The sequence below is a fragment of the Triticum urartu genome, chromosome 4A, assembly GCF_056163025.1.
Source record: "Triticum urartu cultivar PI428250 chromosome 4A, HENAU_Tu73, whole genome shotgun sequence".
Taxonomy (NCBI): domain Eukaryota; kingdom Viridiplantae; phylum Streptophyta; class Magnoliopsida; order Poales; family Poaceae; genus Triticum; species Triticum urartu.
The window spans coordinates 34109725-34133531 of record NC_141876.1 but is presented as its reverse complement, the minus strand read 5'-3'; the positions used below and the strand labels follow the sequence as shown (position 1 = coordinate 34133531).

Sequence of the window (23807 nt, the reverse complement as noted above, 5' to 3'; positions counted from 1 at the left end):
ATTGTTCTATGCGCCAGCAGCAGATTCTTGCTTGCACAGTAAGTGAACAAGGGGATTAGATTTCATGCAAGTGCTCAACCTCAAGTAAATGTAAAATTATTGCTGATTAGCCTCATTCAATAATATTATACGGATATGAACATTGTTCATTTGTAGTAAGAAATAGAAACAACACCGACCCCTTCCTCTAGTACTGTAACTTGTCAAAAACGGTGTTTACATCAAGGGTCAGGCAAAAATTGACCACGCTGTTCCATTACCGGTTTACCTATAAGATGTATGAATGGACAGGCACAAAAAACGTCCTTCGAGGCCGCTGTGGCTGGGCAGTGTCTATGCTCTCCTGTCATCGTCACTGCTTTCACTGTCGTCACTGCAGTGGAAAGCCATGGAATAAGTTCCAAGTTCCCTATTAAGTTCTATCCAGATTCACTAGCTAAGATGAAAAGAAAAAACATGCAAGCCATTACGGGCATCCACGTGGTGAAGGTACTAGACTAGTCAGATTTCTCTTACCTCTCCACAGGAAGCTTTGCAAGTCTTCTTACTTCTAAGCCTGTCATGTTGGTGAGATGCTTTTGCGCAGTAGTAACGTAATCTGCCCCTGGAAAGAGGTAGTAAATTGGTTTTGAACATTAGTAGTATTAAACAAGTAACAGGCTGAAAGTTCAGACAAATACAAGCTTTACAATAAGCCCAACTGAAGTTTGCCATAAAGTTTATTCGCAGTAGTCTCCGGCATTAAATACATACAGTATGAACGAAGACACAATAGAAAAACAGGGACCTAGAAGACATGCATGTACCTTTGGTCAACTGGAAAACATGAACGGCACAGCGCTCTGCAGCTATGCGTACTGGCGAACTACTATCCTTCAAAGTATCACCAATTGCCGGGCCCAATATCGAGATATGTGTGGCAAGAGCTGAATGATTTATCTGCAGCAAAGAACCATAAGATTACCATCATAATACTTTTGAATAGAGGTACGAATGCACATATCGAAATAGGTCTAATTATAAACCTTCGCAGCAGCTTTGATACAGGACAACGATCTTCTCCTAACTTCGGTTGAACTATCACGCAAGGCCAAGATGAGCAATTGAACAAGTTGCAACGTGCTGCCCCCAAATTGTAACTGGTAACAAAGTAGCCTCCCCAGAGTTTTCGTAGAGGCTTCACGAACAGGGAACTTCTCCACAAACAGACAAGAGTTACTACACATGGAAGCACAGTGATACTTGAAGTAACAAAGGAGTGCAAATTGAGCCAATACCTTGTCATCTTTTAGCGAATCTTTCAGAAGATCAACAATAGATGGAAATGATGTTGAATGGCACAGTTTTGTTGGACAATGCCTTGATATGGAAGAGAATGTTAACAAAGCACCATGTCTGGTACACCAGTCTGGTAATGTGCCCATGCTCAACAGGGTCTGCACCAGATCGGTGGTCTCGGTCTCATCCATGTACTAAAGAAAGCACAAGCATATTCAGTACACAGAAGACTTCAGAAAAAAAATCCAACAACTGTGACAGGAGTATGGTTCCTTCACAGATAAACAATGGCAAGACGATGACTGAATAGTTGTATGCAATTGCAACAGAGAACATTAAATTCCCTAGGGGAGTTGCTTTCCAAACAATACCATGATCAACTTGTTGCACCTTATCGTGTAATTTGCTGATGCATTGATGCCTTGCTCAAAGTATATTGAAGTAAAATGCTCCACGTTAGAACATCCATTTTCTTTGCCGGATTACTCGACATACATATATTTCAATTTTCTTTCAGGGTTGTTTTACAACATGACCTATAGTTATGGTTCACTTTCAATGAGCACAATGATAATTAATTTCAGCTGAACGCCACAACCACAAGGCATACACCAAGGTTTTCTGATAATATCTGTAAAGATTGAAAAGGTGCCACAATTTACCATACCTGAGATAATGTACCAATTGCTTTTGCAGCAGAACTGCGGACATCATCAGCATCAGCCTGCAGCAAATCTTTGAGAAGAGTACACCCACGTGATCTGATTGCAGAGCTAACACTTTTGCCAGCATGCCTAACAACACCTTTAAGTGCAGACAGCACACTTTCCTTAACAGCGTCATCTCCTGACTGAAAAAAGCATTAAATTACTTTTGCACAGATAGTTGCATCTCTTCCCAAAATAAAGGGTTAATATCGAAAATACCTGCAACATGGACAAAAGATCGCTAACTAAAGGATCAATTCTTGTGCTTAATGCGCTAAGCTTTCCAAGAGCTGATGCGGCCCTCGTGCGGACAGATCTGAAAATCATACATTCATGTGAAAAGAGATGAAACCATCGAAAGAAATACAGAAAGAGAAGACCATACCAACCTGTTGCTATCTTGTAGACATTTAACAAATGTTGTCTGAAGTTGTGGAAGGAAGGGCTTAAGTGCAAGACCACCTTTTGCGATGATAATAGTCAGGGTTGATAGGATAGCTGACTTAACTTGCCATGGAAATCGGTCTCCCAGGATGCGTATAAGAGGTCTACACTCAAAACAAAACATATATTAGAGCAACAAGCCTGTATAACTATATATACCAAAAAGATAGTCCAGCATGCAGGAGTAAACAAGAAACCATGCAATTTCACAATGTTTAGAGGCCGGATTTGTATCAGTGTCACAGAGCCTGTCTCTGCCTGCTGTTCTTGGTTTGTTCCATGTAGTGGTAAATCAAACAAAGCGTAAGTTACAAGGTGCAACTACAACGTAAAGTAATATGACTTGTTTTGTGCCGAATATGCTTAAAGTGTAGGATTTTAATTTGGCTACGCAGGTTGTGTGAACTGAAGTGCAAAAGGCTTATAGATTTTTTTTCCCATAGTCATTTATGCAAAGTATAAAATTCAATAATGCATTCCAGGATCAGGCTCTGCATTCAAGTTCAAGCTTATGGCCACACAGCAGATTTGTGCAGAAATTTGGAGTTGACATTTTCATACAAAAGAAAAAACAAAATAACAGAAGTACCTATCAACAAGGAGCAGCTTGGGGTAAATATTTCATCTACTACTACCATTGAACTTGTGGAGCGTTAACAATATACTTACGAGGTGCTCGTTCATTTCGCAAGAATAATATGCTATAGAAGATAAGGTTCAGCGTGGCAACTAGTAACACGGCTGATGGCTGCAAATATTTCTGTTATACCTGTTTTTTGAACTGTAAAGCAAGCATGTGGCTCCTTAAAGAAAGGATGAAACCATGGCACAATAATTATTTCGACAAATATAAGAAAGTCATACCCTGTAATTGGCACGACGACTTCCCTAAGTGTTTTCTCGCTTGTAACATCAATTAACTCTCCCAGACCTTCTGCTGCCTGCTCCTTTGTCTCGGCCGACCCACTAATTAAACCCTGGAGTTCAACAGAAGATGTGGTATAAAATGTGCTGAACATCTAAATTTGTGGAAGGAAGAAAACAAGACTAGTCTTGACTTTGTAATGCACTTTATATTTCTCACTCGAGAAGTTCACCATGCCTGCAACTCGATGCTCGGCATAAAAGGATATGATTATAATACAACTAATAGTTCTCCACGAGTAGATACCTGCTGAAATATAGGAAGAAATGGCTGCAGTGCTTTAGGAAGACATAATCCAGGTAGGAGAACAGGCACACCCTGAAATTGAATCCGTAGTGTTAAAATATCATGCAGAACATATTTAACCGTGGAGAACCTCTGAAAAGAAAATTGTAGCAACATATTTTCCGAGCAAGCAAGTGAGAAGTATTGCCACATATGCAACATCATAAATGTAGAAGTTCAAAGTAGCACCTTTCTCCTCCTACGTTCTTTATCTCTGGCTGTAGAGATAGCGTCACGCACTAATTTTATATGTGTAGGGAGCTGTTCCTTTGGAACAGAGCCAACAACTCTTGAAAATGCTTCCCAAGCGGCCTGTTGACCATTTGTAAGTAAGTCTCGGAAGTAGAAAAAACTGAAACAGGAGAGTGCTGGATGATGAGTGCTCACCAATACAGTAGCGTTATCAGTATCACTCAACAAAGTAATTAGGGTAGACATCATATCTGGAGCTTCATCAGCCAAATACAATTTACTATTTTTGAAGAGGAAACCAATAAGGTAGGCTGCGCCCCGTCTCATAGATGCCTGGTAAGACAAAAAATAAACTGTGAAATCATTCAAATGAACAGCAGGCGTAATATTGTTTCATGCTCACACAGAATTCTCAGGTGAACCAACCTGATTGTCATTGACTCCTCTCAGAAGTTCAGGTATTAATGTCTCAACTCCTTCATCATCAATAACCAACACAATGGTTTCAGCAGCCTTTTTGGCTGTGCTTTGTACATCCTATAATTTCCAAGAGAAATATTTACTGTCAGCAGTAATAAAATACACTGCATATAGCACTTTTACTGGTAAAATGGACAAACTGAATAATGGGTTGATGCATTGAACCTAAGAGTACAAATAACAATCAAATGACTAATAGATAAGCTAGATCTGAAGTGTGTTTTTAGTATATGCCACTCACCACATCTTCATCATCCATAGCAAGTATCAATGTCGGGAGGATAGTTCCAATGTGTGAACTCAAACCTGGCCCAGCAACCTCAGCTAGAGCTCCCAATGCATGCGCATTGAATGAACTACACCCCCAACAAAGGTAATGTGTAAGGAACGTAAGTTGATAAAGAAAAACTACAAACGTATAAAATGTAGCATGAGCGGTTCACTCACGAGAGAGGGGGCTGGACTAATTTGGGCAATATATGAGGCAAAATAGCTGCAGTTCGGACGCTGTAAAACCATGTCAAAAGATCAGCATATCTCAGCAGCTCAAGTGAAAACATTATATTTCACTAAATGAATGGTGACAAAAAAAAAGACCTTAGAATCTGCTTTAGGCCATCAAGGGCTGTTGCAGATGTCTCGTCATCTTCCATGGCCCGTAGCAGTGTGGGGACAATCTCATCAATTGCTTGCAATCCAGCGCTCTAAACAGAAGGTAAGAAAGTTAAAAATAAAACATGTAGTCTAACAAATTATCCATGATAAGAATGCAGTCCGTTGTGTTACCTTATATAGGGTACTAAATGCTAATCCAGCAGATTCCCGAACCTCCTGCGTGCTGTTACATACGCATGCTGTTAGTGAGACTTCACTATAAAATAACACAATTATACAGCCAAAAAGCAAACCTGTCACACAAAGCAGTTCTGATGGTAGGAATAAGTTCACCCATAAAACTTAATAGTTGATGTTTCCCAGCACTTCCCATAACCTCACTCAAGCCGATGCAAACGCCCTGAAGAGCAAAAGTTTAATAGTGCACTGATCATTCCCAGACGATAAAAGGCGTATCCAAAATATATTAAGAAAGCACATCAATGCACAGTTCCAAATGGAACCGCTGGCTGGAGAGAAGTTTCAATGAGATAACAGAAATCAACAAAACCATATGAAGACCTCCTATTCAATCTCAGAAACTTTAATAGGAAAACAGAATTCAACAAAACCATATGAAGACTTCTATTCAGTATCTACTAGGAAATAGAGCGATCAACATAAACCTCGGTAATAGTTCCACGGAAGTCCTAAATTGCAAATTTTAAGCCACTCTGTAAGAATATCAAGCTAAGAATACTTACTTGTCTTCTGCTAGCATTTGGATCCTTGAGTCCTTGTGACAAAATGGGAATAATAGAGGGCAAAACTCTCTCGCCAAGCTTCCTAACAAGCTCTCCAAGTGCTCTCCCGGCAACCTGAGCATATAGTATTATAGTTAAATCAAAATCAGGACAGTTCTCCAGAAAGATCAAACCGTATATGAAATAGAACGAACCTGCCGCCGTTCCGAGGAAGATGACGCAAGAGATGAAATAAGGGTGTCCATAAGTACTGGCATGATCTCCTTCAGAGTTCTTGGAGTATTTGCTACAATTGTCTTCCAGACATGTACCGCGGCCTAGCATGAAAAATAGAAGCTCTAGAAAAAGGGTGCTCTGGAATGCGGAACAGTTGCATATTCAAACAGCATAAAACAAAACAACCGAATTCACCAGTTTCCACAAAAGGGTAAAATATAACATATACCTGCCGGACGGTCAAGCTGACATCAGAACGGACCATATAAACGGCAGCAAGAACCTCATTGCGTTTCACCCTTCCAAGAACTTCAACAATTGCACGTCCCTGGGCCTCTGTGCTAGCACCTTCATCATCGCTTCCACCCTCAAGGATTGCCTTCCCAGAAGTTCCAGCCACCTATAAATGGCAACATTACTAGATTGTAGACCATATAGAAAACATAATATGTGAATACAGTGCTACTTAAAGGAGGTAGTGACCTTGAACAAAAGATCTCCCAAAAGTTCAACAGAACTTTGTCGGATACGCCAATTATCACTGAATATCCCATCCTCAATGGCAGGAAGCAATAGAGGTAAAGACCTATTTAACAAAAAGAAAAATGGCATCATATATCAAGAGCATTACTGACAAAATGGCCATCCAACATAAATGTGAGGGCATACGTCGTTGCATAGTACTCCACAAAGATATGACCCGCAGAAAGTGCAGCATCACGAACAGATTCATTCTCATCAGCAAGGCCTGCCAAGAGTAGTAATTAGAGAATCAATGTCGTAGGAGCAGATCATCAGACATCGAAGTTCAACTATCTTACCATCTAATATAGCAGGAAGAACGGCCTGCAGATGATTCTGAAAAATTGCACCCATGGATCTCGGCAGATACTATAGAAGAAATACACGTAAGGAACAAGCTAGAACATTACAAGCAATATAGTCGTACGAGAAATGGATAGGGAACTGGGTAAATTTACGCGGAAAAGTGTCAGATGTCCATCGCGAACAGAAGCCTTCTGATGGGAACAGTTCCGGATGATGTCAGGAAGAATCTGATCAAAGTAATCTTTGCCAAGAGCAGCTAAAACCTGGAAGTTAACAACATGTGTCACAATTATAAACTAAGAGAAAGAATCAAACCACACCAGCTATTAACTGTAGAAGGAAACTTGGAAACATTGGCCTTCCTTCAAACTCCCACGGTACTACATTTGGGCAGTCATTAACAAACTTCAGGAATAAAAAATAGTTTTATGAAGCGATAAATTCCCCTAATCAAATGAAGTGTCAGACAAGGGAGAACTGACAAGCAATGTGTAAAAATTACATGTGTGGATTATCTTGGCTACAAATGTTAGATTGAATGTCTATTGCAGTTGATGCTCCCAGAAGAGTTACGAAACAAACCATCCCATGATAACACACTGCTAAATCTAAAAAAGGTCATACTGATACTACAAACAAAAGTGTTTGAAGCAAGCCATGGAAAAGTAAACAACCTCACTTAGTCCCTGGGCAGCTCCAGATCGTTCAACATTACTATTATCAGATTTTAGTGTCTCTAACAACCATGGCACAAGATCTGGGAATATTTGTTCACCCATTCCTACTATAAGAGACCCAAGAGCTCGAGCAGCAACTCCCCTGACTTCAGGAATGGGATCCACTAGAACCTACAAAATATCATCAATCAGAGTATTAGAATCAAATATGGTTGACTTAACAAAATCAAAATCTTAGTACAAGTGATAGTAAGAAATCACTTCAAAATGCTAGTTATGCAGGATTGGCGTTGAAATCACCTTCTTGACTTCAGGCAAGAGCAATCCTATGTACGGGATCATATCCATTGGTTCTGTAACTAAAGAAGACATGTTTCCAACAATCTGAGCAGCTTTCTTCTTAGTATCAACACCTCTCTCCCTCAATCCTCTGTGCACAATAGGCACCAGCAACGCAAGTGATGGTGCATCTATGGAGTTAATGAAAGTCGTCTGCCAAGAACAGAAGTCATATGAGGTAAAGATAGTTATGATAATCCCTCCTTATCAACAAGGTGATGCACGCAATTGAAATGAAAAACCAGGATGAACATTATCTCAAATCTAAGTTCACCTGAAGAAGGATGTCAAGAGAATGTTTTGTGTGGTCATTCGGATCTGTCAGAGCAGACAGAAGAATCGGGACAAGTGCGTTTATTTCAGGATTTTTTATGACACTTCCAACCTGGAAAAATAAAACAGTACCCATCAGAGATCAGGCACAAGAGCATCCCAGTATCTATGAGAAATAAGCAAGCAAGCATTACCTGTTGGAGGGCTGTCTGTCCCGCTGCTTGCACTTTAGGATGTGTGTCTGTTAGTACCTGGAGAATAGATGATACATGACATGAAAAGGCATACTAAGGTATATGCAGATTATAAGTTCCAAATGCAAATCCGATCATATACCTCTGTTAGCTTTGGGACAATCTTCGGAAGACACTGAGATAGCTGTTGAGGAGCACAATATGCCATAGCGCCAAGAAGTTGAACACTGCTTTGCTTAGTTCGCCATGCTTTATCCTCTAGGCCCTGGAAGAAGTACATGAAACTCATCCAGATATGTGCATTTTAAGAAAACACATATTACAAGGACTTCTTCAGTTTTTTGTACCGGCATAGGTCCCTTGTATTTCAACAAGGATATGATAATATGCTCTACTCATCTTGTACTTGAAATAGTAACAAACACGGTAATAGAAGAACAAAACAAGAAGTGTAAATGCTAGATACAAACAAGGAAGTAGCATCATCAGAATGTGCACAAAACAGGAATAACAGGTAGTCATTGGGATGCTGGGTTCTCTCTGGTTGATTAACTGAAAAGACACATGTAGATAATATGCAAATGCATCTAACTAGTTGTTTCTGAGCCAGGTTGTCTACATATACAAGCTAAAATCTAAGAATAGTGCAGTGTGTTAATGGAGAAACAAACAAACATTCCGCAAATGCATCGAACTTCAATTGTACGAAGAGCACGTGACCGTGGGTAGTTGTTCAGTATAATGCAGAAATTATGCAGTTTGGTAGCATTAAAAGAAAGAGACATGTGCACCTTCAGAAGTGAAGGAAGGACAAGCTTCACACCATGACCGGTGAGCTGAGACATCATTGCGCGAGCAGCACATTCAGCAGCCTCACGCACTGCCAGAACTTGATCAGAGAAAGACACTAGTAGCAAGGGTAGCATCTTGATGACATAACTGCAAGACAAGAATCATAATGAACCATTTTCATCCAGAAAATCTTTACAAAGTAAATAGCTCTACACTTACGGCTCAAATAGTCTGCCAAGCTTTTCACACAGGCACTCAAATCCAAGTAATGCTCCTTCACGGGATTTTGCAGACGCTCTGGAAATAGCAGATTCAGTATGGTGAACATTCATAAAACAATGGATATATCTAATACTATCTTTTCAAAGGAAGGCAGCCCTTGTGATGAGAATAAAAGTGATAAGAAAAATTGAAGCAATGACTAATCCTATTGGTTGTAATACATGAGCGAGGCACTATGCCTTCAAAATACCAAATTGAAGATGAAAATAAGTCAAGTAGGGTTGCAACATTCCTTGGACTGTACAAGTCCGAAATGAATACTGGCATATTCGGACTTGGTGGATGGTCTGACCCTTCAACAAGAAATTCCTGACCAGCATTGATGACGGCTCACAGTCGGGCTCATAATCCAGCAAGTCTGCTCACAATGCTTTCTTCCTATGGTCTGATTTGCGCCTTGGAAAAGCTGGGCCCGTTGCCTTGTAAGTTTTTTTATTTGGCTTGCTATTAATAACCGTCGTTGGACCGCTGATTGCCTCGCCAAGAGAGGAGACTACTGCACCCTGTGGCCTGTCCACTTTGTGATCAGGTGGAATTGTCAATCCAACACTGTTGGGCCTGCTCTTCGGCGACACACGCCGAACCAGCCTCCCGGCGAACGAACGCCAGACGGAGGTAGAAGAAGATGAACAAAAGACACTTGGTTTCCCGGCGACGAACGGCCTGTATGTTGGCCTCTATTCAACTCAACTCCTTCAAACACATACATGTACACACACACACACACGCAGCACAACCCGGAAGAACTCTCACGTCGACCGGGCGCACACCACGGTCCCGACGGAGACTACATCTTCCTTAGGCCCCTCTCACTGTGGCTCGGCAACCAACCAGCACCTCGATCAGTACATCAGGGGGCTTTTTATACCCAGCTGCACAGGCGCACGCACACCACTAGCATCGGCCCACTAACCAACTGGATGCTAACTACATGCAACTAATTCCTACATGCACGTCCAGCCCTTATCCACTCAATGGATCACATCTAACTAACTAGATGAACCACGTCCGCCGGTCGTGCGGTTCTTCACAACGGCACAGCCACACGTCCGCTAACGAATGCGCTAAGTCAAGATTATGGCTAACAATCCTTGTGTCATACGTTTTCGCTCGGCAGGTTTGGGTGTCGAATCTTCAAAGGCTTGGTTTGGCTGCCATTGCGCCCCAGCTTACTGCAGTTCGCTTCTCAAGCTGGTGGTTCAGCGGATGCAAAGGAGTACCCAAGGAATTCCAGAAAGGGCTTAATTCTCTCATCATCTTAGGCGCTTGGGAGATTTGGAAACATAGGAACAATTTTGTGTCCAATGGCGCTAGACCATGTGTCTCCTTGATTTTACAGACTGGCAAATGAGAGCGCGCTATGGTGTTCGACTGTTGCCCAGGGACTCCGCGAGCTATTCTTAAGGTCACTCACAGCAGACTCTTAGTCCCCCTCCCCCTGGGCATGCCGATCATGTGCTTCTGTTTGTGTGGCGTTTCTTTGCTAGTTTTGTCAGGGCGTGTGTGTGTGCCATCTGTCTTTGGTGCAGGAGTCTCCCCCCTGTTTTAATGGAATGACACACAGCTCTCCTGCGTGTACTAGGAAAAAAACATCCACTCAACTATTGACTGAAAGTAATAATTACATTCGCTTTTCAACTGCCTCAAAAGGAGAGGCCCACATGTTACTATGTGACTATGTCCCCCCCTGGACTTTAAAACCATCTAAATGCTGCCTTTGAACTTGTCAACTCCGTCCACTTAACCCTCACAGTATTGCATAAGTGGTGAGTGACTCTGTATACTTTCCCCTTTTTTCATTTCCATTTTTCCCTTCTCCATGGCAGCACACCATGTGTACTGTTGTCTCAGCCCACCATGTTTCCCTCACGCTCACTTGCAATTAAGCATCATGACCATTGGCGTCACTGTTGGGCACTAGCAGCAGCAAGCCACCTGCAGGAGACTGGGTGGCTCAACAGCAGCATGGGACAGGAAGTACTCCCAAGGGACAAGCTTTTCCGGACGGAGGGAGTACTCAACAGTGGTACACTGTCGGTTTGAGCGAGAACCCTCCCTGGTGGATGTTAGTGGTTTTATCCAGGCTGGATGTCCACATGTGGAAGAAAAAAGGCCAAGTGGGTTCCTATGCAATTAATTTTGCGTGCACGCTCTAATAAGTTTACACAACTTTTCGCCTCAATTGATTACAGGCTTGTGTGACCATGGCTCCACCTCTTTGTGTGCCCCTCGCCAATGATGCTCCACCATGGCATCAACCAACTACAGTGGCGCCTCACCACTGCCTACCCCCTAGCAGGTTCAGTATGGCCTCATCGACTTATTTGGCATTATGGGCTCCCCTTGGGAACTGTTGGATGCCCAGCAAATTATGGCTGGAAGGGACAGAGAGAAGCGAGGGAGGTAAAAGGGGTGGCTGTAGCACACGTGGTGGCTGGCGCCAAGTCACGAGCTGAGAATGCGTAGATGCGGGACAAAAGCAGGGCAGAAACAGAGAAGGGCACATTTAAACTCCATTGGAAATTAAAGTGTAATTCAACCAGTTTTGAACCTGAGGGTTAAGAATTAAACCATGCAGTAGTTCAGGGGGGAAATATGTACTCCCTCCGTTCCAAATTACTCGTCGCAGAAATGGATGTATCTAGAACTAAAATACATCTAGATACAACCATACCTGCGACAAGTAATTTGGAACGGAGGGAGTACTTATCACTATATTATGCTACGCATGGAAGAGGTAAGAAGGGCACATACCTGTCTTCCAAAGCCTGTTGTAATGTTGCAGCAATACCATACTTCTTCAATGAAGTAATTCTAAATCCTTTAACCACCCCTGCAAGACCAAAGGCTGCACCACGCCGCTCACCATACTTTTCACATTTCATCATCCGATCTAGTAGTCTAGATACAAGAGATTGGGCTTCTTCCTAATTTTTAGACAAGTACACATTGCAACATAAAGCAGACAAACAAGAAATCACAAGTGATTGCTGAATGTGAACAACACAACTCACCTGCTTTGAGACCATAAGTGGGGACAGACAGTCTGACACCGCTCTCTGAACTGCCTCTGATGGGGTGTTAAGTACATCTAGCAACTTCTCAACAACACTGTGAACTTTAGGATCATCCTGTTGGAAGATCAATATTAGTACCATATATTTATTTCTTTTGAATTAAACAAACAAACCACACGATCTCATAGTATTTAACCTTCGATAGATGTTTTGCTAGAGCACCAGTAAATATAACAACACCTTCCCTGACAAGATCATATGTTTCCTCATTTGATGCCTGTAACATATGAGAAAAATTAGAGAATGGTAGATTATGGATATTGCAGACTAAAAATAATTATATATAGTATCACCACCGTCCCAAATTAGTTACCTAAGATTTTTCTAATACGGATGTATCTAAAAATGAAACATGTCTAGATACATCCGCATCTGACAAATCTATGACAACTAGTTCAGGACGGAGGGAGTATCAACTAAATTGCAATGCTGTACCACAGAAACTTACCCTTTTATTCAAGTAGCTCTCAAAAATAGGAAACAGCAAAGGAACATTTTCCTTTCCATGTTTATCAATAATAAGGATGCCAGCATTAATCATTCTACCGCGAACATCCAGATTAGGATCAGCCTGTAAATTAAAGGTAAGAGGCACCAAACATCCAATGTACTTATAGGCATACAAATCATAAGATGTACATGTACAGGGGGGGGGGGACTTACCAAGGCACGAGATATGAGAAATGTCATGACAACAGGAAGATCTTTAGAGCCTAAAACATCTGCAACCGAGTGGAGAGCTAATGCAATACCCTGTCTTCCAAGCCAGTTTGTATCTCCAAATTCAACTCCAGGACCAAGATCTTGAATGTACAACGAAAAAAGTGTAGAGAGTGTATCCTGCCATGACCATATTAACAAAAATTATTTAGCCAGTGCCACAATAGATATTCTGGTGCCTCTGCAATGACACTAGTACACAGATAATGCAGCAAAATTCGCAATACTTGAGACTTACTTGTATTTTGTCTGGATTTTCATCCAATGCAGCCGTCAGAGCCTCAGCTGCAGCAGCTCTGACATTGTGATTTTTATGGGAAAGTGCATCAAAAATGCCAGAATAATCAGCACAAACATCAAAACCAAAGCGATCCCATAACTCCTCTGCTAATTCAGCTACCGCCTAGATAAAGTATGTGTGTCATAGAGTGCAAAAAAATTAGGATTCTTGCAAAAAAAAGTTGAAAAAAAATCAATGATGTAAGAAGGGCTAATGGTAGCATTTAGTAGGAAGGTGTTACCAACCTTCTCCGGATCATGAACAGCAATCCAGAGGCTGGTTGAAACCTGCAAATCCCGTTGTACAGAGTGGCTAGGAACACACTTTATAGCAGTTAAGCAGGCAAGCCTAACATGCACTTCTTTTGCATATACCCCAATAAGAGCCTGAATAAAGAAGAACAGTGTAAGAATTAAGAAACAAACTACTAAGCTTTTAAATGAATTAAGAAATAACCTGTGCTAAATCATCACGTTTAAGACCCAGGCACAACTCATTCAGCATAGGTCCAACTGAAGGATGATAAGCAGGAATAGTACTTAACACATGATAAAGAACCTAGCACCACCCAAAAAAAGTTAGTGAAAATAACAGGAGAAAAAAGCAATGCAAACAGATATTTCAAAGAAGAGTTAAGAATGTTTAACTGATAACATTCTAGGTCGAGGTAGAGGTAAAATTGGATCCATATGCATAGATAGTATCTGAAGCACATCATCATGTAGAGATGTCTTTTTCGAAGAAAGAAGGATCCTCTCCATTATCTGACCAGAAATGAGTACATTAATGACAAGAAATTGGGGCAAGGGAAAAGCCAAGAGGAACAGAAGTTAACTTATCATAGGACTACTGATGAAATTGAAGAAATACCGGAAAGACAAAAGTAAATGAATCTGCTGGAAGAGGTCCCATTCTGCATGCAGCTGTCAGCCCAGTTACAATTTTTTCAAAGAGGCCAGATGGCGGCCTCTTTTTGCTATCTTCTTCCATAATAATCACAGGCATAAGGTCCAAAACTGCTTCAAAATCTTCGACAGACATTACATGGATAGCAGCAGCAATCTCAGTCGCCCAATTGCAAAGCGGAGGGGCTGTGCAGCGAGCTAGCCTCAACATGGCACAAAATGCAGCATCACTTACTATTGGAGAACTTAGCAACGGTTCAATATAATTTACCTGCAAGGAAAACCATCACAACAAGGTCATATCTGGAAAAATATTAAATAAAAACCAAACAATACTAATAAATATATGCTTTATTAGACAATGACTGACCAAATAGATATTAACATAATTTTTAGTTGCATATCTAACATTCAGTTCATTAGCCAGTTATCCCTTGTTCACCTCTGTTTGGCTGTCCAAAATGTGTACCACTGTTACAACAAGACATAACACTAGGCCTAGGGCAGACGTCCATCTAGGCTAAACCCTTTCAAATTGAACATTTTTAATATACCTCGTGTCGTTAGAAATAAAGGGAAGAATTTTTGTCCAATTCACCTACATTGATAACTTATATACAAGCTACTTGACATTTTTTGGCAGCTTTTGGGCTTAAATACAAAGGCACTACAGAAGGTACTGTTTGGGAGGTTTTATCAGCCACGTTTGATACTGTGATGAAGCACAATAAAAACATGGTGTATGTATGGTAACAGAAATAAAAAGCTGGACAATGCAGATAGGATTGCTAACCAGATGAGGAAGTTGACCGTGAGTGAATACAGGATTAGCAATAGCCAATTCACCAAGAGCATCCAACATTAGCGCAAGATTCTCCTGCACATGTCCAACCTTCTCACGTATAGATGCTTCCTCCTTCAATTGCAACTCCCTGGCCTCCTCTTTTGCAGTCTTAGATTTGTCAACAGGAGCTGCAAGATTGTAAACATGAGTTTTATCGAACAGAGAACTAAACAACCTGTTCAAGAAACAACAGCCGAAATACCTGTCTTTTTTGTAAATTTCCCAGTTTCTCTCTTGCCAATGCTAGAGGATTCTCTCTTATCACTTTTTGCAGGCTCCTATAAAGTATTGCGAAGCCAAAATCAAGATTAGTATACAATGTCACTATATTATGATGAGCCAGATGATTCTAGCTCCACAGCATTTGTAATGACGTAATAAGGTGCCAACGTGATATGGTTAAGCTATATTTTATCCGTTACGTATGTTTTTTCCACAACCTCACCGTAGTTAAATATTCAAAATAAAATGATACAAAATATCATGTCACAGAAACTAACAGAGAAAAGCAACATGATGTACTGAAATACAAACTTAATAAATCTTGCCCTACAGGATATTTTTTACTTTTTTATCCTCGGAAGTAAAGAACAAGAATTACCGCATCTTGACCATCATATGCACGAAAACGTCCCTTTGCAAGCTTTGTATTTTTGGAAGCAACAGCCTCAGCAACATAAACTCCTTGCTCAGTTGACAGCTGCCCCTCCGAAGTAAAGAATATCTACAATGGGTTAAGAATAACCTTTCAGCACATTCCTACAGTAGGGTTATCCACCCTAAGAGAGGAACCCGTTTGAAATAATAAGAGTTGATGAAGGCACGAAAATAACAAGTACAATGACGTCGCATTGCATAAATAAGGCTCAACAGAACCTTTCAAGCATGAAATATATCAGAAGGGTAGAGCTGTGTGTCATGACATGTAATTATACAGAAACCAGCGCTTAAGTCACCAAGACAGGTCAAGGTCAGGGTTAGCATGACAAAATTACATTAACCCATTTTCAACCTAAGATGGGTCAGGGTTCGCATGACATAATTAGTACATCCATTTTTTGGTGTGGTAATACCTAATTAAGCTGACTATGGCTTGCAGAACCACTAATCAAGACAGGTCATTATATGAGAAGATGAGAACAGAAAAAAGATGACAGTTTCATCCATATTCAAAATAGCATTAAACATTGGTCCAAAATAATTAGGTGTGACCTTAGAAATAAATATGGAACATCATGACCTAAGTACTCCCTCCGGTCCTTTTTAGTTCGCATATAAGATTTGTCTGAAGTCAAACCTCGTAAACTTTGACCAAGTTTATAGAAAAGAATACGAACATTCAGAATGTGAAATCAACAACATTAGATGCGTCATTACTTTAGTTTTCATATTGTATAAATTTAGCATTGTATATGTTAATATATTTTCATATAAATATGGTCAAACTTTGCGAAGTTTGACTTCGGACAATTCTTATATGCAGAGTAAAAAGGGCCGGAGGGAGTACATGGGCCAAGTCATCACCGTAAGACTTTGATATCTTCTCTATTCAAATATAATTATCATTAAGCTCACAAAGTTCACCTTGATATCATTTTCAGAGAAGCCATCGTGCAAAGTGCGGTCTGGAAGCTCTATGAAGTGCTGGAAAATTAACAGTGTAAAGACACTGTTAGAAGAAGATATTACAAGCTTCATTTCAAACCCTGACTAGTAGAAAAAAATAGACCTTCTCAAACTCTACAAATGTATCATTGGGTGATATTGACATCAGCGTTGCTAATGAACATAGTGCTGCTCGCTGTTTTTGCTTGTTCGAACTAAATAGACCATCCTTTGAAAGCAATTCCTGAAAAGAAACTGTACTGGTCATCGACCCAAAACAAGCCGATGGTGCAAAGGGAAAATGTGGATAATAAAAGATACTATAACTGGGCTTCAAATAATTAAATATGGCAACCTAAGTACCTTGCAATAAAGCTGCGTGTTGGATAGGCCACTAGGGACCACCCAAAAAATGGTCGATTTTTCCCCATGAACCAGCCAAGGACATTCCCATTTTTTAATGTTGTTCATTTTAATATGTTTCTCAATCAAATTTTAAACAAACTAAATAATTCACATTCAACCATATGAATACATATAACTTTGCCAAGGAAACCAGAGCAACTCAACCTATTTTGTTACTCGCAAATTAACAAATGCAACTAGGTTACTCACTGATGCTTAAAACCCCAAATCATAGAAAGTAGCGTGCTATAACAAACTGGCACTTGAAAATACGAAGGAAATCAACTGTTCTTACTAGCCCGTTGCACTTCTATACATATGATACTAATTTCAGAAGGCATCAAATCAAGGCTTAGTATCTGCCTTTGCAGTACCAGAACACTAGTGCACGTTAATAGAAAGTTTAAGATGGTAGCTGTCAGAAAATAAAGGTAAGCCTGTAGCATGTTCCAACTAAAATTTCAAATTTCAGAATTACCTTGCAGATAACTTTAATGTTGGGGAAAATTAAGTCAGTGAAGGAGATATTTTGTTGTTTCAGCCTTTTCTGCAACCTCTGAAATTAGACAAGCAGCCAGTTAGACAGATCAAAATGTGGGGAAAAGATAGCTAGCTGGATCCAACCTTCCATACACCAGCAGGAGAACCAGAGCTTGAAATACAAGGGTGGTGGGAACACAATATAAGTCGAGCATATGATCTCTGGCTATGGTCAATTGCATAAGGTGCAATCAAGAACAAGCACTTCACAAGGACCTCAGTAGATGGAATAAATGGTAGTTGTAAATCTCCAGAGCTATCCATATCACTGATTGAAAAAGATAGTGTCAGGGATGCAAATTTAGAGGGACAAGATGAAGAAGAAATATCGACAGTTCAACACAGCCAGAGCAAGATGTCTTGCAGAATGCAGTAGTGCACTACCTTTGTTTCAGTATCAACACTCTCTCTCCAACTAATGATAACCAACTGGTGAACAAGAACAGAAGATCTTCAGCCAAGGCACCGGAGCTTGAAAGGATGTTCTTAGTAGCATCATAAGCTATCTTTCTAACTGCCCAACTTGGATGGCAAACTAGATATATTAACACCTGCAGAAAGAAGAAGAAAAAAAGATTAGCACAGCCTACAGCCACATAACTGTATTCACAGGGTAAATACTTCCTACAAAAGCTGGTGCACATATCAGGAGTTTAAAAAAATACTTTACATAAGCAAAGTCAAAACAGTTTGGAGCATTTTGCCCGTTTAACATACCTGTAGCAATGACTGGGTTGAAAAATATTCCTGGATCCTGCAGTTCAAAAGAAATATAAGTCGAGGGAAGCAAGAGGGTGCTGCTCTAACACATAAAATCCAATTTAAGAGCACGAGAGCAAGACCGAAAAAGATGATCCACAAGCAGTGATTGAAGAAGATCCACGCATGTTAAGCAATCTTCGTCTGTCAGTTTGGAAAGCTGCAAACAAGAGATGGAGTGTTTAAAGAATCAATTGCAACAGCTTCATTTTCAAGGTAGCGTCGAAAGATCTGAAAACTTAAAACTGTTATAAGAATTTGCCGATTACCAAACCATACACATCCCTAAAATTTGCGAAGTTGATAAATAAATACTTAGGGCCTCTTTGGTTTGCAGGATTTCAAAAACGTAGGAATGAGAGAAACGTATAAATTGAATGTCATGGCATGTTGAATCCTACATGAAATGGAAACACCGGAATCTGTAATAGATGTTGTTTGGTTGCACCACAGGAAAAACAAAGGAACTTTCCTGAAGGATTTGGTGTATGCCCTAGTTGAGTTGTAACAAAGGAAAATTTCCATGAGGTTGGACTCAACAGAAAATTTCCTCTAGAATTGCATGCGAAGTGGATCATAGGGACTTCCAGTATAGTTTTCAATCTTACAAACCAAACTAGCACAATATGAAAAAAAATTGAAGGATCTAATTCCTTTGAACCAAAAAACGCCCTTAAATAGAGCAAACTACTTCAAGATTTACATCATGAACCAGTCATGCAAGGGCAATAAATATGGAGTCAAGATAATATTACTATTTTCGTTGGAAACTTAAAGGACGTCGGAGTTACCAACTGAACAGAGATCAGTGAGGGTTCACTTTGAGCAATCAATGTCCAGAGCTTCTCCTTCACAATAGAACCATCTGCATATCCATTTAAATGATATTTATGAGAAAAGATAATTCAAAGTATAAATAAATGATCATCGGTATAATAGGAATCATAGACATACCTGCTTTGGCATCAATAGCAGCAAGCCTCGATACTGCATAGAGTGCATAGATTCCATCCAACCGCTGTGTTGCCTTGCTGAAGCCAGTTTTTGACAACTGAATCAAATGATCCAGCAAATATGTAACCTGCGCACCCACAATTTTAACAATAATCAGTATGGATAAATAATAGTACGCACATTTCATCGGAGTCTCTTGTTTAAACCACTCTTTTGGAACAAAAATGGTAACTCAACAGGAAGATGGTTCTTTTTATAGACACCTCAAAGTAACTATGTTACCTTGGTCAGGGAATCAGACTTTCTGCATATGACTCGTATTAATTTTAGATGCCCCTTTCTTAAAGTGTCCTTCTCTTTCAATCCTGCAGTTATAAATGAAACAACATCTGGTTGTACAGCTTCAGATGATACTGAAGCCCATGAACCCAGAGTCGAGAGAGTTGCCAATTTCACTTCCTCGATACCTGTCACAAGATAGCAAAACCATGAATTTATGCAATAGGATGAGAGTATGAAGCACAAAATGGAACATTTGAACTTTACCATCACCCTTGTAACACGTTAGAAGAAAGCTGGATACTGAGGGGGCGAGTCTGCTTATTTGCTTGGAAGGAAATCTTGACAACTGCTCTAAAGCATTCAACATTCCAATCCTCTGGTATGGTAGTGATAGTTTCCCCTCTGAACCTGCCCAGATCAAGCTTGTTAAGATCTACTACCTCTGTACCAAAATATAAGACATTTTTGTAGGCTAAACTTTGATACGGAAGGAGTATATGAATTATATACTAGTACAAAATTTCAGTGTTAAGCACGAGTTAAGGTTGCAAATTTTAGAACATCAACTGGGGATAAGATAATATGAGAAGCTAACCAGTTTAAGAAAACAGAAATCTATATATGCCCTACCTCCTAAAATTGCTTTGATAGCATTGAACATGGAGGGTAGAGTGTCTGGATCGCTGGACTTATCACTTAATGTTCCTACAATATTCAAAGCATTATTCCTCCTCTCTTCATCTGAATGACGTGCCTGAGGCAGAATAACTGGCATGAACTCCATGGCATAATTGCTTAGATCCAAACGAACTGTCAATAGAAGATGTCCAATAGACTTTAGCACGATCTCAGGATTTCTTTTCAGCATCTTTATGCATGATGGGAGAATAACATTTTTAAAATCGTCATGCCCAATATCCACGAAAAGAGGCTTAAAAGCTTCACTGGCTGCTTCTGATGGACGGTCTTTTGAACTCAAGATGGTTTTGACATACAAATCAAGGAATACTTGCTGAAAAGAGATAGTAAATTGTCAAAAATGGAAGTAAACTTGGTGTTCAGAGGGGAGGAGGGAGAAAAGTAGGTTATAGGGTACCATAATTTTGGAGTGGTTAGATAAATTGACAACTTATAAATGATAAGTATAAATTGGTAGGCAAACAAGGATGGAAGTTTACCTTATATTCAGAGAACAATGACGATGAAGTAACGGTGAAATCCAGTATTAGATTTATGAATGCAGGAGAATCCTTTGTTGCAATCCTCAAATCTTTGACCTCCTCTATGTACATCTTATACATTCCAACAGACTGGAAAATGAAACCAAATAAGAAACTGCCAGAAGCTAATTCCACTAAGCCTATATGCTGCAGTTATTCAGTTATTTCTGGAAAATACCTCAGAGAAAAGACGGATGAATAGTTGCTTGCAGGTCCGACGCTGACGAAAAGAACCATTCATAAGGACCTGAGATAACACTGCCTGTGCATTGGCCAGTCTAGAGAAACCACCTTTAGAGAGTGTGGCAAACTGGGTCCATTTCAGAAGATAGCATGACCATCTGAGAAGCTTGAAACAAGCAAGAGGGCTCGTAACCTTCAGATTCTTTTCCATAGACTGAACAAGTGTAGCAGCAAACGTCTTCATAAAGGTGGATTCACTGAGAGCCCGAATAACCATATCGTCTACCGCTTTCCTTGAGGCACGGTCATCATATAAAGGCAATGTCTGGAAAATGAGATCAACTAACAATGCGGTATCTGACGGCGACTCTGCAGGGAAAACAGAAAAACCTATGAGAAATGCATTTGTGTTTTTGTGTGTAAAAGAAGTAACCAAACATTACGCAATGAATGGCAGAGATATCAGTTTAGATGCACGATAAGAATGACCCGGCAGAGCCAAACAAACAAGATTAAAAGGTAAGAAATACCAGTTCCAACAAATTAATGGGCTAGCCACCAGAAAAAAGTTGCAGCCACAATGCCTCGGGTATGTTACAAGTAAAAATATCTTAGCAATGCGAGAAACATATACTGAAATGAAAGATCTGGTGAGTGAGTCACAAAGGCATTATACATTATGACAAATAATCTCTTCTACTGTGATAACCTCCCATAATACATCCAGCAGGGTGCTTTATTCTTGTTGATAAGGAATGCATCTATGAACTGAATAATACTTCAATCACAAAAGAACCAGGTATATGTCAAGGGAGGAACACACTCTATTCTGGTAAAAGCTAGCTCAAATACAAGAAAAAGAATGGGTTCGTTGTTCAGCACTGCTGCCACTCGGTTACAGTTTGCAGATGAAGCAAAAACGAGATACAAAGCAAGGGGAATCTGAGGCCCAACTGGAGATTGTTGCTTTAGGGCAACCATTTGAAATCAAGCAGATGTAGTCACGGGTTCCTACAAGCTCTGTCCCCTTGGTTCAAAAATCTTACAGCGAGAAGACAACGATGCAATATCAAGCAAGCAACTCCAGAAGCTACCAATGACTCCCGCTTTACCCACCTACGGCCTACTTGTGATCTCAACAGCTAACGTCCCACTGCAGCTCCCGGACAGGAGCGGAGCCACCATACAAACTTCGGGTCCATGTGAACCCAACAAAATTCAGCAAACACAATACAAATCACTACCCATTTTGAGACCTAAGCCAGTAGTTTTGTGGAGCTGACGCCTATGCAGTGGGTCTGACCCTATGGTCTTGCCTGCTCGCGGATGATAACACGAGCAGCAAAGGCATCCACCCTAATCTCGGCCTCGAGTCCGCCTTGGCGCAACGAGCACATCAGCACACAGGAACGAAGCTACCAAGCTACGATCCGCCGCAAGTCGAGCGGAATTTAGCAAACACACGAACACGCAGCACATCGCGGGAGAAGGGGAGATCCGGTTCTCACGTATCCAGGGCGAACCCGCCCGTCAACACTACGAAACATTTCCGACCGCGGAGCCCGCCTCGCTGCCAAAAGCAGGGAGGGAGCACGGGAGCGAGCGGAGGCGCACGGGAGGCTAATCTGCGGGCGGGCGGGGCGGAGCGCGCGATCCCTAGGGAGAAGCGCGGGGAGAGGGAGACGGCGCGCGCCGGTACCTGTGGCCTTCGCGAGGAGAGGCGGGAGGGTGTCGCGGAAGAGGCGGAGGCGGCGCGTCGCGGACGGGGTGGAGACCTCGGCCGCGGCGGCGCGCAGCGCCTCCTCCGGGGCCGCGTCCTGGGCGACCATTTCGCGCGGGCCGGCGCGCTCGCGTGGCAGCGGCTGGGCGGGGAGGGAGGCCGAGATGGAGCGGAGTGGCGTGGTGTGGTGCGGCCTGCGGCGGCCGAGGGAGGGGAGGAGGATGGGGGAACGCTGCGCAGGGTTGGGACTTGGGAAGGACTACGGCGCAGTTGTTAGGGGTTTTGGACTGGCTGCTGTGTGGAGCCCACTCGTCAGGGCGTGATTGGCTTGGAGTTCTCTTGTTTATTCTGTGGGGGTACGGGGGTATTATTTTTATCAAACTAGAGGATCCTATTTTGCCCATTGACCCCCCAAAAAAACTAGAGGATTTAGGTAATACGCAAGTGCACTTTGTTTGGTTGGCTGCATTGGCCCTAGCGGTACATGAACACGGTGTTGGTTGCATACGGCGTACATGTTGTGCTTACCTTGTACCCTAGTTGGTGAGCTTACCCACAATGATCACACCTAGCACACCAACGCCACAACACAGCAATAGTGACGAACTCGGCGAAAATGATGAAGTTCTTCAGCTTCAGGCCGAACTGACGATCCACCTTAGCAGCTTCCACTTTGACAGCTCCAACCTTGGCACTGTCGACACTGTTGCCTCCGTGCTTTCGCACCCAGGCGGAGTAAGCTTGTTCTGCTGCCTGCTTAGTCTTAAACCCTCTATAGTTGTTGTTGTTATATGATGCCACTTGTGCATTGGCTTCTTTCCATGAACTATAAACCCCCGGAACCTCACCAATGAACAGAGCATACCACTTGCCCTAGCAATGCACAAGAGCAAGAGATGAAGCAGCAAATCAATGGAGCACAAGTAGCAAGCAAAGTAGCACACAAACAATAATGGAGCAGAAGAGAAGTAAAGCATGCATGCATGCATGATCATACGGCATAGCAAGTTCTTCCTAACACTACCTTGGTGTTAACCTACCAC

The 23807-nt window shown here is 41.4% G+C and overlaps 1 protein-coding gene across 1 annotated transcript; it reads right to left on the bottom strand.

Moving 5' to 3' along the window:
• Positions 1–85: 85 nt before the first annotated feature.
• Positions 86–23042, bottom strand: ILA (putative protein kinase regulator ILITHYIA). The gene is made up of 60 exons (XM_048713447.1): positions 22744–23042; positions 21040–21413; positions 20820–20951; positions 20272–20653; positions 19906–20049; positions 19642–19826; positions 19360–19486; positions 19197–19270; positions 18489–18565; positions 18364–18400; positions 18031–18197; positions 17731–17914; positions 17585–17662; positions 16826–16945; positions 16681–16740; positions 15698–15820; positions 15299–15374; positions 15046–15224; positions 14218–14523; positions 13995–14111; positions 13804–13905; positions 13593–13733; positions 13306–13470; positions 13011–13187; positions 12796–12918; positions 12484–12564; positions 12285–12401; positions 12025–12197; positions 9208–9285; positions 8988–9135; positions 8339–8461; positions 8197–8253; positions 8004–8114; positions 7691–7882; positions 7388–7561; positions 6866–6976; positions 6707–6776; positions 6555–6633; positions 6369–6471; positions 6115–6285; positions 5864–5986; positions 5670–5783; positions 5220–5326; positions 5098–5149; positions 4909–5015; positions 4759–4818; positions 4553–4667; positions 4258–4368; positions 4027–4164; positions 3829–3951; positions 3601–3672; positions 3294–3406; positions 2375–2533; positions 2205–2301; positions 1946–2128; positions 1278–1472; positions 1026–1193; positions 807–939; positions 517–604; positions 86–373 (listed from the first exon to the last, which is right to left on the bottom strand). The coding sequence occupies exons 1-60, from the start codon at positions 22871–22873 to the stop codon at positions 334–336; spliced, it is 7866 nt and encodes a 2621-aa protein (XP_048569404.1). The 5' UTR covers positions 22874–23042; the 3' UTR covers positions 86–333.
• Positions 23043–23807: the final 765 nt, after the last annotated feature.

Bases quoted from the DNA above. Each gene is read 5' to 3' on its own strand.
- ILA (XM_048713447.1), bottom strand. From the start codon at position 22,873: ATGGTCGCCCAGGACGCGGCCCCGGAGGAGGCGCTGCGCGCCGCCGCG. The intron at 4,819-4,908 runs GTCTTTTTTTTT...ATGGTTTTACAG, and splicing joins GGCCTAAAGCAGATTCTAAG to CGTCCGAACTGCAGCTATTT. The intron at 2,534-3,293 runs GTATGACTTTCT...TTTTGAGTGTAG, and splicing joins GTCGTCGTGCCAATTACAGG to ACCTCTTATACGCATCCTGG.